The sequence below is a fragment of the Mchenga conophoros genome, linkage group LG18 (assembly GCF_057382185.1).
Source record: "Mchenga conophoros isolate Kocher_MC1m ecotype Shallow Benthic linkage group LG18, M_conophoros_male_GT1.1, whole genome shotgun sequence".
Taxonomy (NCBI): domain Eukaryota; kingdom Metazoa; phylum Chordata; class Actinopteri; order Cichliformes; family Cichlidae; genus Mchenga; species Mchenga conophoros.
Genome location: NC_140543.1, coordinates 13,792,029 through 13,805,630, shown reverse-complemented (window position 1 = coordinate 13,805,630; position 13,602 = coordinate 13,792,029). Strand labels below are relative to the sequence as shown.

At 43.3% G+C, this 13,602-nt stretch overlaps 1 protein-coding gene across 3 annotated transcripts in view; it reads right to left on the bottom strand.

Annotated features, from left to right (window-relative positions):
* Positions 1-1,241: 1,241 nt before the first annotated feature.
* skila (SKI-like proto-oncogene a) overlaps positions 1,242-13,602 on the bottom strand; it is a 35,716-nt gene continuing 23,355 nt past the window's right edge. For all 3 annotated transcript variants that reach the window (XM_085253563.1, XM_085253561.1, XM_085253562.1), the window contains exons 4-8: positions 13,149-13,237; positions 11,055-11,197; positions 7,541-7,911; positions 6,652-6,882; positions 1,242-5,609 (exon numbers count right to left, since the gene is read on the bottom strand). In XM_085253563.1, coding sequence (XP_085109689.1) covers positions 5,367-5,609; positions 6,652-6,882; positions 7,541-7,911; positions 11,055-11,197; positions 13,149-13,237 — 1,077 coding nt within the window. In that variant the 3' untranslated portion in view covers positions 1,242-5,366. The remainder of the gene's footprint in view (positions 5,610-6,651; positions 6,883-7,540; positions 7,912-11,054; positions 11,198-13,148; positions 13,238-13,602) is intronic.

The window sequence follows — 13,602 nt, the reverse complement described above, 5'->3', positions numbered from 1 at the left end:
CTGCACAAAGCATTTTACTAAAGAACCTACATTATAAGAAATAAAAAACAAAAATTTTATTTATTGGAATAATGTGGATTTCCCTGTAACAAACTACAGAGAGGTATTATCTGTTGGCTTAAAACTTTGATCACAATAGCTCAGCTGAATTGTTTATCATTTCCCAGATCTCCAGAGGACCTAGATGATTTTGGTAACTCCCTGACTTTTATGTAGCACCAGTTTGAACTCAAAACCACTGGTGACATTATGCAGGTACAACACCACCAATTATAAAAAGGTAGAACATTCTTTCGTTGAGGTCCAAAAATAGCTGCTGGACACGTATGTCACTCCTGATGTTCTAAAGTGGCGACAGGTTTATTTTAGCATTGATAACTGGAAATGACTGTTTTCTGTATAACTCTATCAGTCTGTCACATCATAGTGGAAGAATTCTGGCCCGTTCCTCTTTACGTTGCTTCACTTCATTAAGAATCACAGGCAGTCATTTATGCACAGCTCTGTTAAGATCTCTCCACAACATTTCAATCAGATTGAGGTCTAGACTTTGACTGGACCACTTACATTTTTCAGCAATTCTGCTGTAGATTTGTTGCAGTTTCGTTGTCCTGTCCCAGTTTGACCCAAGCTTTAGCTGCCAGACAGATGACCTCACATTTGACTTTAGAATACAGAGGAGTTTATGGTCGACTCAATGACTGTGGCTGTAAGACAAGGCCTACTCATCACCCCTCCACCACCGTGCTTGACAGTTGGTATGATGTGTTTGTGCTGATGTGCTGTGTTTAGTTTTTGGCAAACATCTCCACTTTGCTCTCATCTGCCCAAATGAAATTTGTTCAGATGAAGCCATGCTGCCATGTTCTTTTTACAGAGAAGAGGCTTTCCCCAGTTCAGTCCTTTTCTAAATATACTGTCATGAACTTTAACATGTGAACTGAGGCCTGTAGAGCCTGACATATAGCTCTTGGGTGATTTGCACAATCTGACCTTGGGGTGAATTTGCTGAGATGTCCACATATGAATGATGGACTTGTCTGGCCTTATAACCCTCTTTTTTCCTTGGCACTGAGTTAACACACTGACCTGCTTTTACAGAAGAGCTCAGAGTTACTGCTGATCAGTTAATCAAGTGGATCTGATTATCAGCACCGGACTGTTATGTGTAAGGATGTACAGGACCATAAATGTTGGTGAGCTCTATACTTAAAGGCGGTCTAGAAAAAAGACATGACGGATTTTGACACTACAGAACTTTACTTGAATTTGATCCAAGTTCATTGTCTATACAGGGTTTTATTTACAAGATCTGAAATCAGGAAAGGGCAAAAACAGAAAAAAACCAAAAAAACAAACACTAGATACAACTGAGGTATTAGCTAAAAGCATTTACAGGTATGTAATCTTTCTAGTAAATATCTATGATGATAAACAGAGATGCAGTGTCTTCTGCTTAAAAAAACATCTTTTTTTTTAATATATATATCACAACATGAGGTAGGAGAACAGTGTCTCAATTCATGCAAGAACAAAAGTCTCATCACACTGTAGTATTGGCAACATAGTATGCAATGGTCATACACAGACACTGTTTCATGTTTCAGAACAGCATCAGGGGGGGGGGGGGGGGGGGGAGAGTTGTCTTTTTTCCATCTATAACAGGATGTGTATCAACGAAATCAGGGTATTCTTTTTAGTGACCGGCCATCAGTGTGATCAGCTCTACTTAAAAGGCTAATTACAGCCTGAAGAAAAGAAAAGAGAAAACAAAGAAATCACACACCCAACTACAAATCAAACCACCTTCAAACACTTCAAAGGTCAACTTGTAGCCATTTACAAGTTCTCGTCACATAGGCGAATGGTTATGCAAATCTTGCATTCAAATCTGTTCATGTGGTAAATAAAACACAGCTACCTCCACTTTTTTTTTTACTTTTTTTTTTTTTTTTTTTAAGTCAGTTGGGCAAAGTTCACACCTGTAAAAACTGTACAAACTAGATCCAAGTTCTCATAACACAGCAAAATGCAAAAAGGCCCAGCACGCCCCATTATTCTTTAGTCCTTTTTTTAATCATTGTGATGTGGTTTAAAAAAGTTAAACAGCGCCCCCATGTGTATAAAATGCAAACTACTCAGAAAGTACAGACCTCCCTTAGATATCTGCTCGTGTGTTGAATTTTTAATTAATATATATATATATATATTTATTTTTATATATGTATTGATATATTTTTCAGCTGAAGAGGTAATTAAGTGAATAAAAACTAATACTGATTATATTCTAAGTGAGAAATGACGAGGATAATATATGATCTTAAATCAGGACACAATCGCACGTCCAGAGCTACATGAGCAAAGCTGCTGTGCTTCAGTCAGACATTGGAGGCCCGCCCACAGACACACATTCCAAACAAATTAGGCTACAGGTTATACTCTTCATGATCTGACTCTGACTTTATATTCAGCTAGCCTCTGATCCACTCGCGATATAAAACTTGCACACGTTCAATATTCATGCGCCAACTCAATCTGTGTGTCATGTACAGGGAAATCTTTTTCTCTTTTTTTGTACATTAAACAGACCGATAGTGGCCCACAGATACAAAAAGTAAAGGGGCAGTAAACCATGCAAAGAAAAGAAAAGAAAAGTTTTCATTTTATCCACAAAGCATTTTCAATTTTGCTCAGAGGAGACAGAAGGGAGGAAAACAGCTTACATTACACAGTAAACAGTCCATTATGATGAAATCCACAAAAAAGTATTTCCATCAGTTCATAAAGAAGGGAGGGGAGTGTGTAACAAAGTAATATTTTCCTATTTTTTGCTGTTGTCCTGCATCGCATCTCAGTAAACCACGTGTTCCACTCCCCCACATCCACACAAAGTCAAGTTCTCACATCAGTTTTCATGAAGAAAGCAAAAAAGAAAAATAAACAAACACTGGGGCTGACTGAAGCCTCGGTTCTGATCCAAATATTATAACCTTTTAAGATTATTTATTTATAAGAACAGTTAATATATTAATGACTACTGTATTTACAAAGTGAATATAAATCTTTTAGTTAATACGTTAAATATTTTCTTTCATAATTTCAATAAAGGTTTAAATGGAACAACAGTAGAGTGTACATTTGTGGCATGGGGGTTGATTTTTACTGGTTTGTGCACCTGCACCTGCTTTTCTGACTGTCAACAAACCACAACTGCCCGCTTCTTCAGCTCTGTCATCGTAAAGGGAAGCTGTGTGAGAAAACAGGATGGAGCACAGTGGAATGTCTATCAATTTGCATTAATGGCAGATGCATTAAGAAAAAAAAGAAAAAAAAAAAGCTCAGAGTTTAACCGAGGCAAACCACCTCCCACACCCCCCCACACACACGATTATTTACACACACAACACACGCACAAGCTCGCTCGCTTAACCGGGATCTTCTTAGTGGCAATAAAAAGCTCCTTTGCCTGGCAACTGACACAAAAGTTTTCTCTTCCTCTGGCTGGACGTCTGTAAGCTCTCCTGGGCTCTGACAAAAAAAACAAAACAAAAAAAGCAAAAACAAAAAAACGCTGCACACCCCCAGCTGATCTCACACAGGAGGTGGATGCACGGGCTGTGTGAGCGAGTGACTGTGGGAGAGGGGGCAGAGAGGGAGGCGCTGGCTGGGAGATCCTGTACAGTCTGGCTCGGGGGTGGGCAGAGGGCCTCAGACAACGGCAGCTGCCCCCGATTCTGACGGCACAAAAAAAAAAAAAAAAAAAAAGAAAAAGAAAGAAAAAAAGCCTCCTTCGGTACCGCCGGCAAACGGGCCACCCAGCCTGCCGCAAGGGGTGAGGTGGGGGGAGAGTGCGCTAGTCTTCTGGGCCCTCAATTCTTCCCGCTCTTCCTCTCCCTGCCTGCCCGGTCCTGTTTGTTCAGTCAGGCAGAATAACGGAAAGCAGGACCCAAACCACCCTGGACTAACTGCCTTCACCTGCGACCCACTTCTCACATGCGAGCAGGGTGGGGATACAACGGTCTGCTAACAATAAAGAAGCCTGAAAGCAGAGGGGCAGACTACAACTTTGATCATCTGCTGGGAACTCTGGGGCCATTGTTCTGCATGAATGCCTGCACTGCACCGACGCGATCGAGTGTGTGCAGGCACGTAAGGATGTCGCATGAAGTATAGTAACACAGCACAGCTACCACGCGTGAGGGCTCTGCCTTTCTTCTTTCGGCTCGGCTCGGCCCCCACGTCCAGACGCATTCCTTTCCCAGAGGGATCTGAAGGGGGGGGGGGCACAACACTTCTTCAAGCCGAGCCTGAAACAGCAGTGTTTCCTTTCTATCTTGAAGATAGACAGGCTAGAGGTGAAAAAATAAAAACATAAAAATACACAGTGTTAAGGAGTTTCCGAGCAGAGGACAATGGAAGGTGTGCGCTCTTCAGAGGAGATGCGGGGCAACTGGCGGTTCATCTAGCAGACTGTTTGGTCTACATCAGGAGAGCCCAGGTGGCCCAGCAGAGGAGAAAACCAGTCTGTCGCTAGGAGCAGCTGTAGTGCAGGAAACACTACTCCCTAGCTAGCTACCTTGTAGAGATCACACCCAAAAACACTCATTTCAAGTTCAGCATCACTATTGGCATATTTTCATTAAGTCCATTTTTTTTCTTTTTTCTTTTTTTGTACAGTAAAGGTCTTTGTCCCCCATAAAGACTTGATGTTTTCGCATGTTACACAATGTAATAAAATGTCCGTGCAGTTTCCTGCGGTCGCTGGTACTTGGGCTTTACATACAGAAAGACAGAGTAGGGGCACGGGTCAGGCGGCGCCATGTGTTCGGGAGTGCTGGCTGCTGTGCCAGGTAGTAGCGTGATGTGACGTCCTCAAGGAGGAGCGAATCTGTATCCGAAATCTCAAAGTCAAAGTCATTATTAGCTCCAGAAACCAGTAAGCAGGAAGGGAGGGTCGTAGAATATGGATTGGAGAACAGGGAGGGTTGGGGTGGGTTATAGTGAAGGATTGAGTTGGTCTTCAGTGGACCAGTCTTCAGTCTGTGAAGCAGCTATTTGTTCAGTAAAAACTATAAATTAAACCCAACATACATGCCCAAAAACCTTTAAATACTGTTTAAAGAGAGGGAAGTGAAAATTTAAAAAAAAAATAATTTTTTTTTCCTTTTTTAAATGATCATTGAATTACAAAAACAAAAGTCAATCCTACACTAAGCAAAAGGGGAGCGTAATGCACAACTTCAAATCAGCCTGAGGAGACGTGATGCTCCTTTCAGCTTTGGGCTGATCTTTTTGTGTCTGTACACTTGGCGGGTGATGAGGAAAGGAATGAGGGGGGGGAGGGGAGGCGCCCGGAGGGGCGGCAGTTACTTTTGGCCAGCCGCTGGGGCCTCTGAGCAGGGTGGGGAGTGGGCGTTAGGGGGTCCGGTGGAGGGAGTAGGAGGAGGAGAGGGGCTGCCTCCCATCGTGCCAGACTGGGCCATCTGCTGCTTCAGTTGGGCAATCGTGCGCTCCAGCTTCTCGCGCGCCTCCCGCTCCATGCGCAGCTCCTCCTGCAGCTCCTGCCGGTCAGCCTCCGCCCGCTCCAGCCTCTGACGCAGGTCGGACAACTGAAAGGAGACACAGAGACGAGCCACATTACTCTCACACATTTCCACATCTAATAGTAATCTGTCAACAGTCTTCATTTCAGATTTTTCTTAGCAGGCCCGCAACTGTTCATTCCTCTGCAAACTACTTTGGTCGTAAATATTTAAAGAAATGTTCCCAACAAATAATTAACTAAAGCCCAACATGACATCATCAAATTGCTGTGGCTTGTTCCGGCAACAGGCCAAAAAAAAAAAAACAGTAAAATCCTCATAATCAGGCAGGTGTTAACCATCAAAAACAAACCAACAGAGACCCTGCATTTAGACACATAGTTGGCTCAGAGGCTTTTACAACACACACTGCAAAGTGGTGCAGACAGAATAACTACTGTTGTGTTTTGAGAGCTCTTAAACCATCAGTCAGAGTAACCATTTATTGTATTTTTCCCCTTTTAGCAGTAAACAAAGAAATGTGCACCAAACCTTTAAAAAAAAAACAAAAAAAAACCCCATGTTGAACTCTCAGAGCCACACAGAAATGTGCACACCCGTTCTCTTAACAAAGGGACAGCTTGATGCCAAAGGCAGGAGGTGGAAGAGCTCAGGCCGATGTAACAGAGATTAAGATTAGGTCTACTGAAACCCAAACAGACGTCTGAGTATGTGCTCCGCACAGACTCACACAGCATCACAGTAAATTCTTTCTATTTGACTGCTACGTTTAATAAGTGCAGCTCCAAATAATTTTACCTAAAAACCTGATTTAATCATGACTCTAGTAACTACAGATCCAAAGATAAATGTTTGTACATACATGCTGATGAAAATGAAAAGAGAACTAATTGTAAATGCTTAGCGAGCTCAACTTTAATATTAATATGCAGAGTGCTGTGTTAAAGTGTGCTTTGTTTCAGTCCCACTGGAGCTTTTCAATCTTAATGTCTTTAAGATAAAAACGCCATATGTTAAGTGATGCAAGCCGGTGAACACACTTTATGTCACGGAGATTCACTCTGATGCAAAAGTCTGTGCATGCATGTGTTCCCCTGTAAGCCCGTACCTGTGCTGTGTAGTGGGCCTCTTGCTGGCGCTGCGCCCCTGGCTCGCAGGCGCAGGCCTGCTGTCGGAGCTGCTCCAGACGGGTTTCCAGCTCCAGCTGCTCCTGGCGGGCCTGGCCGAGCTGCCGTGCCTGCTCGCTGTGCACCGCCTCCAGCTCGCTGCGCAGCTCATGCTGCTCGGCGCTCAGCTCCCGTAGCCTCGCTGCTTCGCCTCCACGCAAAGTCTCCAGCTCCTGGGGGCACAAAGAAAAAGTCACATTTCAGTGACTCCTGCAAATGGTAAATAGACCGATTCGCATATATAGTCTTTCTTTCTATCTAATATTCACACTCTGATGAAATTTGGGGGTCCAGGATCTTGCAAGGATACTTTAACATGCAGGCTAGAGCACCCAGCAACCTTCCGACTACTACCTGCTCTACCGCCACATTACAGAAGCTCCACAAGGAGGCTGTTTGCTTCAGTTTGCTTACATTTTATTTCATCAGACATTTTGTCACCAATACTCTTTAATGGTGGCATCTCATTTTAGATTACAAATGCAATTTTCCCCAAATCCCATTAGTGGAGAACATAATTCAACTGTAGATGCGAATGTCACCATAATCTAGTTCAACTCAGTTTCCATGCATCCAAACTGAAATTAAACCCAGGGCTTTAATAATACGCTAAACGAGTGAAACACTGATTTATATGAACTGTTCTGCTGACTTGTGTTAAAAACTGGTGGAACAATCTGATACTGACACGTTCCACGTGATGGGAGGAAGTAATAGAGGGGGTTAGTGGAAGGTGAAGATCACCTCCACATCAAGGACACTTCTAATGGGCGGAAACAGTTATCGGCTCGTTGATCTCGGCCTCGTTTATCTTTCCGACCACCGACTCACCATTTCCAGCTGCAACTGCTTGTGCAGGGTGGAGTTGAGCTTCTCCTGCTGCCTGCTGTACATCTGCATGATCTCCACAACAATCCTGTCCTTGTCGTCCTCCAGCCCCCCCACCGTCGCCACAACGCCGCTCGTGGCAGAGCTCACGTCCTTAGCTGCTACATCCGTTACCGATGACAACAGCGACGCAGGAGGAGGACGGGGAAGAGGGGTGTGGGCGGTGATGTGGGTGGCTTTCTTGTAGCCTGGGCTGCTCATCTCCATGGAAACTGCCTGGGTTTGGCATTCCCTCTCAGTGGCCGAGTCAGCAGCAGCACATTGGGATTTGGCCTCCCCGGCACCAGCAGCGACAGCAGGCGACGCGTGAAGATCTGAGGAAGGAGGGAGATGAAGAAGATGAAGAAAGAAGTTAAAAAGAAAAAGAAGAAGAAGAATGGTGGGTGAAAGACAGGAAGTGCGAGCCGTGCTAATGCACACTGCCACCCGCGCTTAGTAACACCCTCGCACAACCTCATAAACGCCTGCAATTCTTCCTCAGCACCAGTGCACTCACACAGCGCACAAGTATGGCTCGGCAACAGCTGACGAACCAAACACTCGCCCACAAATTTTCTGTGTGTTTGCCCTCAGACGCACGCAGAATAGAGAGGAATAAAGGGCCATGTGTGGGAGCCGCGCTGCTCTGCGTGGGCTCCTCCACTGTTCAAACCCTGGCTTGTTCCCCCGCTGCGGCCTGGGAGGAGGAGCATCATGGGAAACAGTGGGTAGGGTGGTAATCTCTGGCAGTATCGTAATTTAATTTGATTCCAATCGCTTAAATGAGAAGGAGAAGACTAGTTTCATCTCTAGTTCAGTTCCAGCTGACCTGGTTTTAATGTGGGTGACTGGCTAATAAAAAGGTTAGAATTATTTAAGCACCTCTCTGACAGCTTCCTGTGAGACAACTGTGACGTGACAATGTAATTTGAAATATAACTTGTTTCATAATGACTAAAATTGATATGTATGTGAGAGCTGGAGAGATGTAGAAAAAAAAGAATCAGGTGTTGGGCATCTCTGGATGTTTAGTGCCCAATGTCTCTTTAGCCACTATGTAGGCTAATAAGAAATAGAACTTGGAGGAAAATATGCTATCAAGTGTAAAGTCATCAAAATGAATTAAAAAACAAAAAGCACCAAGAAGCTATAAAGCTCAACAGTGATGCTTAATGTGTTTTCAAATGTGATGTGTGAGTTTCAGAATTTCCACAGCACCGGTGCTTAACGATTCTCTTACATTTTTGATTCTGTGGAGTTAGAAATTCATTTTTTTGAATCTCCCTCAGGCTTGGTGATAGAAACAAAGACTTGCTGTACTTCCAAATTCGTTTGCACTTCATTTATCCACTGAGGTCAAGGTTGTTCATTTGTGGAGTTCTCGCAAAACAAAACAGTGTTTTTAAGGTGGAATTTTTAAAAAAGCAGCCTCTCTGCAGTAATCTTACGATCCCATAAGCCACGAGGAGACTTAACACAAAGGCACAGACTACAGATAGAGTTGTTTTCTTTGCCCAACAACACTTGCGGAAAGTGCCCTAGTGTGCTGCTCTGCTGGGCTTAGCTTCACTCACAAAATACAAGATACAAGATCCAACTGGCACAGTGACACACAAAAACACAAGTGCACAAATGTAGGTTAGGTATGGCAGTGTATTTGAACCATAAGCTCGCAGACAGACAAAAATGATGATGAAGAAGCAGGTGGGGAACAAGAAGAAGATAATGATGAAGAAGGAGAAATGGTGAATGGTGACAAAGACATCAGGAGAACAGAGGGTAATGATCATGCAGCATGTGCGTGACAGGAAACGGGATGCTCTGTACACAGCATGTTGGACCCGGAGAGGACAATCATTTACTGACTCAAACTGGCTAGTGCATGTGTGTGCCTGCACACACACCCAGATCCATGCTCTGAAGTGCACAAATAACAGGCGTGAGTCATTGGGTGGTAGATCAAAAGGAAATAAACAGAGGAGAGAGAGAGACAACCACAAAAGGAAGAGTGAACGGCACAGATATAACAGGGGGAGGAAGGCATTAAATGAGGGGAGAAAATGTTTAAAAAAAAGAAAATGATGAAGGGGTAGAAGGCTTGAGATGAAAGAGGCAGAAGAAGGAAGTGCAGGAGCAAACGGAGAACCCGCTCAGAGAGGAGGATGTGGCGACAGCTGATGGGAAGAGAAAGAGGGAGGAGAGACGGACTGGTCGGAGAAGAAAAGAGGAAAATGCCTGAGAGGAATGAAAGAGAGGGAGGGCGACAGCTTGGCAGTCAGACGTGGTGAAATAATGGCATACAGAGAGCATTCCTGTGATTCATCCTCTCTCTCTCTCTCTCTCTCTGTATAGACGTAGATTATATAAAAATATACAGTACACACACATCTCATTAATGCAGGAAAAACATGAACGCATACACATGAAAACACACACGAGGAGGTCATGGCCGTTTCCACCCCGCCAACACCGAGGTGTCCCCTGAGATACCACAGATGCATCTCTAAATAAAAGCTGAACTGCCAATTTGTCACATGACACTGCACAGCTGTGAATATGGCTCAGTTTTAGGGCAATTTTGATGACACAAAAATGTTTGAAAACTACTGGAATAACCAAATATCGTTCGTACTGAGTGTTTGTGGAAAGCGTTTATACGAGCTCTAGTTTGACAATTTTCAGCTAGAAAATAGTGGAACAACTTTGTCAGAGATCACACTCCATGTAAATGTTTTTTTTGTCTTGTTATAGCCAAAAAATATGCACTGTTAAAACAGTCTGAATGTGTGTGTGTCTCCAGTCAGTTTTATGCTTTTTAATTAGTCAAACTCCAAGTAACTTTCCATCTTCATGTCTGACACCGTTAATTAAAGAAAGACAATCTGTGTACAGAAACTCTTCCTCTACCTGCCCACTCACGCTGGGTTCTGCAGCTAGACTCAGTGTCTCTGCAGATGTGCAGCTCTTATTAACTGCTGGAGATCTAAGGCCTGTTATTAAATGGATAAACTGGAAGCAATTTCCTGCCTTTTGGCCCATTATCGGCTCTGCCATTTTCAGCTTTTCACTTGAACATAATTACAGAGCGTCAGCTGTTGCTTTTAATTTCACAAGAAGGTCAAGTAAGACAAGGTATGATCTTATTTGTTGTTCTATTTGGCTGATTTGTATGGTTTCCAAAAAGCATGATGAAGTCAGATTATCTTGGCAGCTTTGTGTCGGAGGAAGTCACATCATCTCTGATCAGATTTTTCTTCTCGTTTACACGACAACAAACATGTTCCTGCTCTGCTTATCCAACATCAAATCCCTCAGGCAGAAGGCAACAATAACATGGTCACTGATTTATTTCTAATCCTAATTTGAAGACCAGATTGTGTGTTTAAGTGGTTATAGCATGTATGTTGAGCCATTAAAAAGCTTTACACGCGTCTTTGCTGGTTAATAATTCAGCTCTGCTGGGTGTATTATTACTGACCCATTGGCGGCTCGTCGTGGCCCAGCACTCTGCGACTGTAGTGGTGTTTGAGCAGTGCGCTCAGCATCTCGGGGCTCATCTCTGCCTCCCTTCGCAGTGACACATTGGGAGCCACCATCTTATCATATGTGTACATGTAGTAACTGGAAGAAACAAAAAGAGAAGGCATTTAAGCACTCAAATAAACATCATCTAATTTTGAATCAATTCACAATTTTCTTCATTAACACCAACATTTGTCTGGTTTCTAAATATGTAAGGACTGAATTAAGCATCTGTTCTTTGCCCTTTTATTCTAGGCATACAGGAACTAGCGCCACCTTTTACATAATCTTGTGTTTGAAGCGATGATCGTACCAACAAATTATTGACTCGGCAGCTACTTTAACTAATGTGGCGTTTGCTCTAGCCCAAAGTAAATGGACGCTGGGAAGGCTGCAGGAAAAAAAAAAAAATCTCTGCCACATGTTTACAGGATCTCAGCCTAAACACATCTTTTGCATATCACAAATGTTCAAGTAGTGGATGCAACTGGGAGAAAGAGAGATTGTGCTGTGAGATACTCCCAGGCCACTAAACCAACACTGTTTCATGATGGTGTGAAGGGAAGTTAAAGAGAGGGAGAAAAAGAAAGGAGGAGAAGAGAGGAGCTTTGAACCCCTCCCCCATCAGCAGCCCCCTCCAGACAGGGCTGAGGCTGGAACAGTGAACTAGGGTAAGAATGGCAGCTCAGTGGGACTCTGTGCTTCGTTTTCTTCCAGAGCAGACACACAACGCTTGGTCTGTCTGCTCGCCTGAATGAAAACCACTCCTCTACATGAAACGGCTCAGAAGCAACTGAATAATGTAAGCCTGGCTTGTATGTGACAAGTGTAGCACTAATGGATGTTTGCGGCGATCCAGATTCGACTTTAAGTGCTGCGGATGTCTGGCACGACATCCAACTGTTAGGGCGCTGCATTATTACCAACTCTGGGATGCAAAAGACACACTGCAAACTGGTCTTGACTGGTTTGTACGTGTAGCAATCGTGTGATGCTGACAGGTGACCAGAGCTATAATCCCTCCAATTTGTCTGGCCTGGAGTCTGCAGGCCTCCACGCAGTCAGTAAGTCACAGGCAGTCACATGTAGCTATGGCTTTAATCTGGGTCAGATTACTGTGAGCCACATCTAAACAAGAGCTGGTGTCCCCTGGGGATGGAGAGACGGTGGGAGATGCAGAGGGCTTGGAAATGAAATGAGGAAGGAGCGAGTGAGGGAGAGGAGGAGGAGGAGACGAGGGAGTGCAGTCACAAGAAATTAAAAGAAGAGGAAGAAACTGAAGCCAACACAAAACTTAAAAACATACACCTATAATATCTGGCAAGGAGAGTCTTATCTCTTCTCCGTGTTTTTACAGATAACACCAGGCCATCTGGCACAGATTCAGGTATCGATAAGTCCTTAAATAACTGCAGCTTTTAATTTTGTCTAGCACAACCAACTAAAACCATCTTTAAAGTGAATACCACTCGTCTCCTTCAGCAAGATTTAATAGAGTTCTCTACACTGGAAAAATAAAACAATGTGAGGGGCAACAACTGCTTCATTCATTGATTATGCAAGTTAATATTCATAATTTCAGACATTTCAGATTTTTGAACAAAGTCCAAAAATTTTCTAATAACCAGAAAACTCTTCACACATGTTGATTTCCTGCTTTTCTTTTTTTTTATATGAAAACACACAGAATATGTTTATTTATGCAGCACACAGTTTTAAAGGCAGCCTGCTGTAGGCTATTAAATGTTCAAAGATGAAACAAATAATCAAGGGAAGAATCTTCTTCATCTTGCTACATCTCTAAAACCACCAAATAAAAGTGGCACTAAGTTTGAGATGGTTAATTAATGCTGTTTATTAACAGGAAAATATTGTGATAATCATCATTTATTAAACCAGAATACCACACGCTCTCTGCTTTTCGACTCCGCTTTATATCTTTGTTGGAGAAATTTGATCTCTTTGGTGCAGTGGAGATCAGAAATATGATAGTTACAAGCCTCAAAGCTTTTACTGGAATAACTGACTTAGGGTTAATAAGGTGTAGTACCTGGGATGGACCAGGGTGGGGTGTCCTGGCTCCTCCTTAATTTCTGAGAAAAGCCGGTTGAACACAAGAGTCGGTGGAGATGCTTTTCCCTGTTGGAAACGCAAACAAATAGATAAATGTGGCACAAAACAAAAAAACAAACAAAAACAAAACTGCACATCTTCCATCCTCATATATTGATTGGTGAACAGCCTTCACAGCGCATTAGATAAATTATTACAAAAGCAATCAGATGCATGAACGTGCACACACACACACACACACACACACAAATACGTGGAGAAAGACAGCGGAAGGAGAAAGAAATGTGCTGCATGTGGCGCTCTTGGAGCCATAATATAGTTAATATGCATGCATACATGTGAAAGGGGGATCATCCATCAGGCATCAGTTGAGACACTGGGCACGTTAGCGGGGGAGGGGGCGAGGAGCAGAGCAGCTTGGTACAACAGAG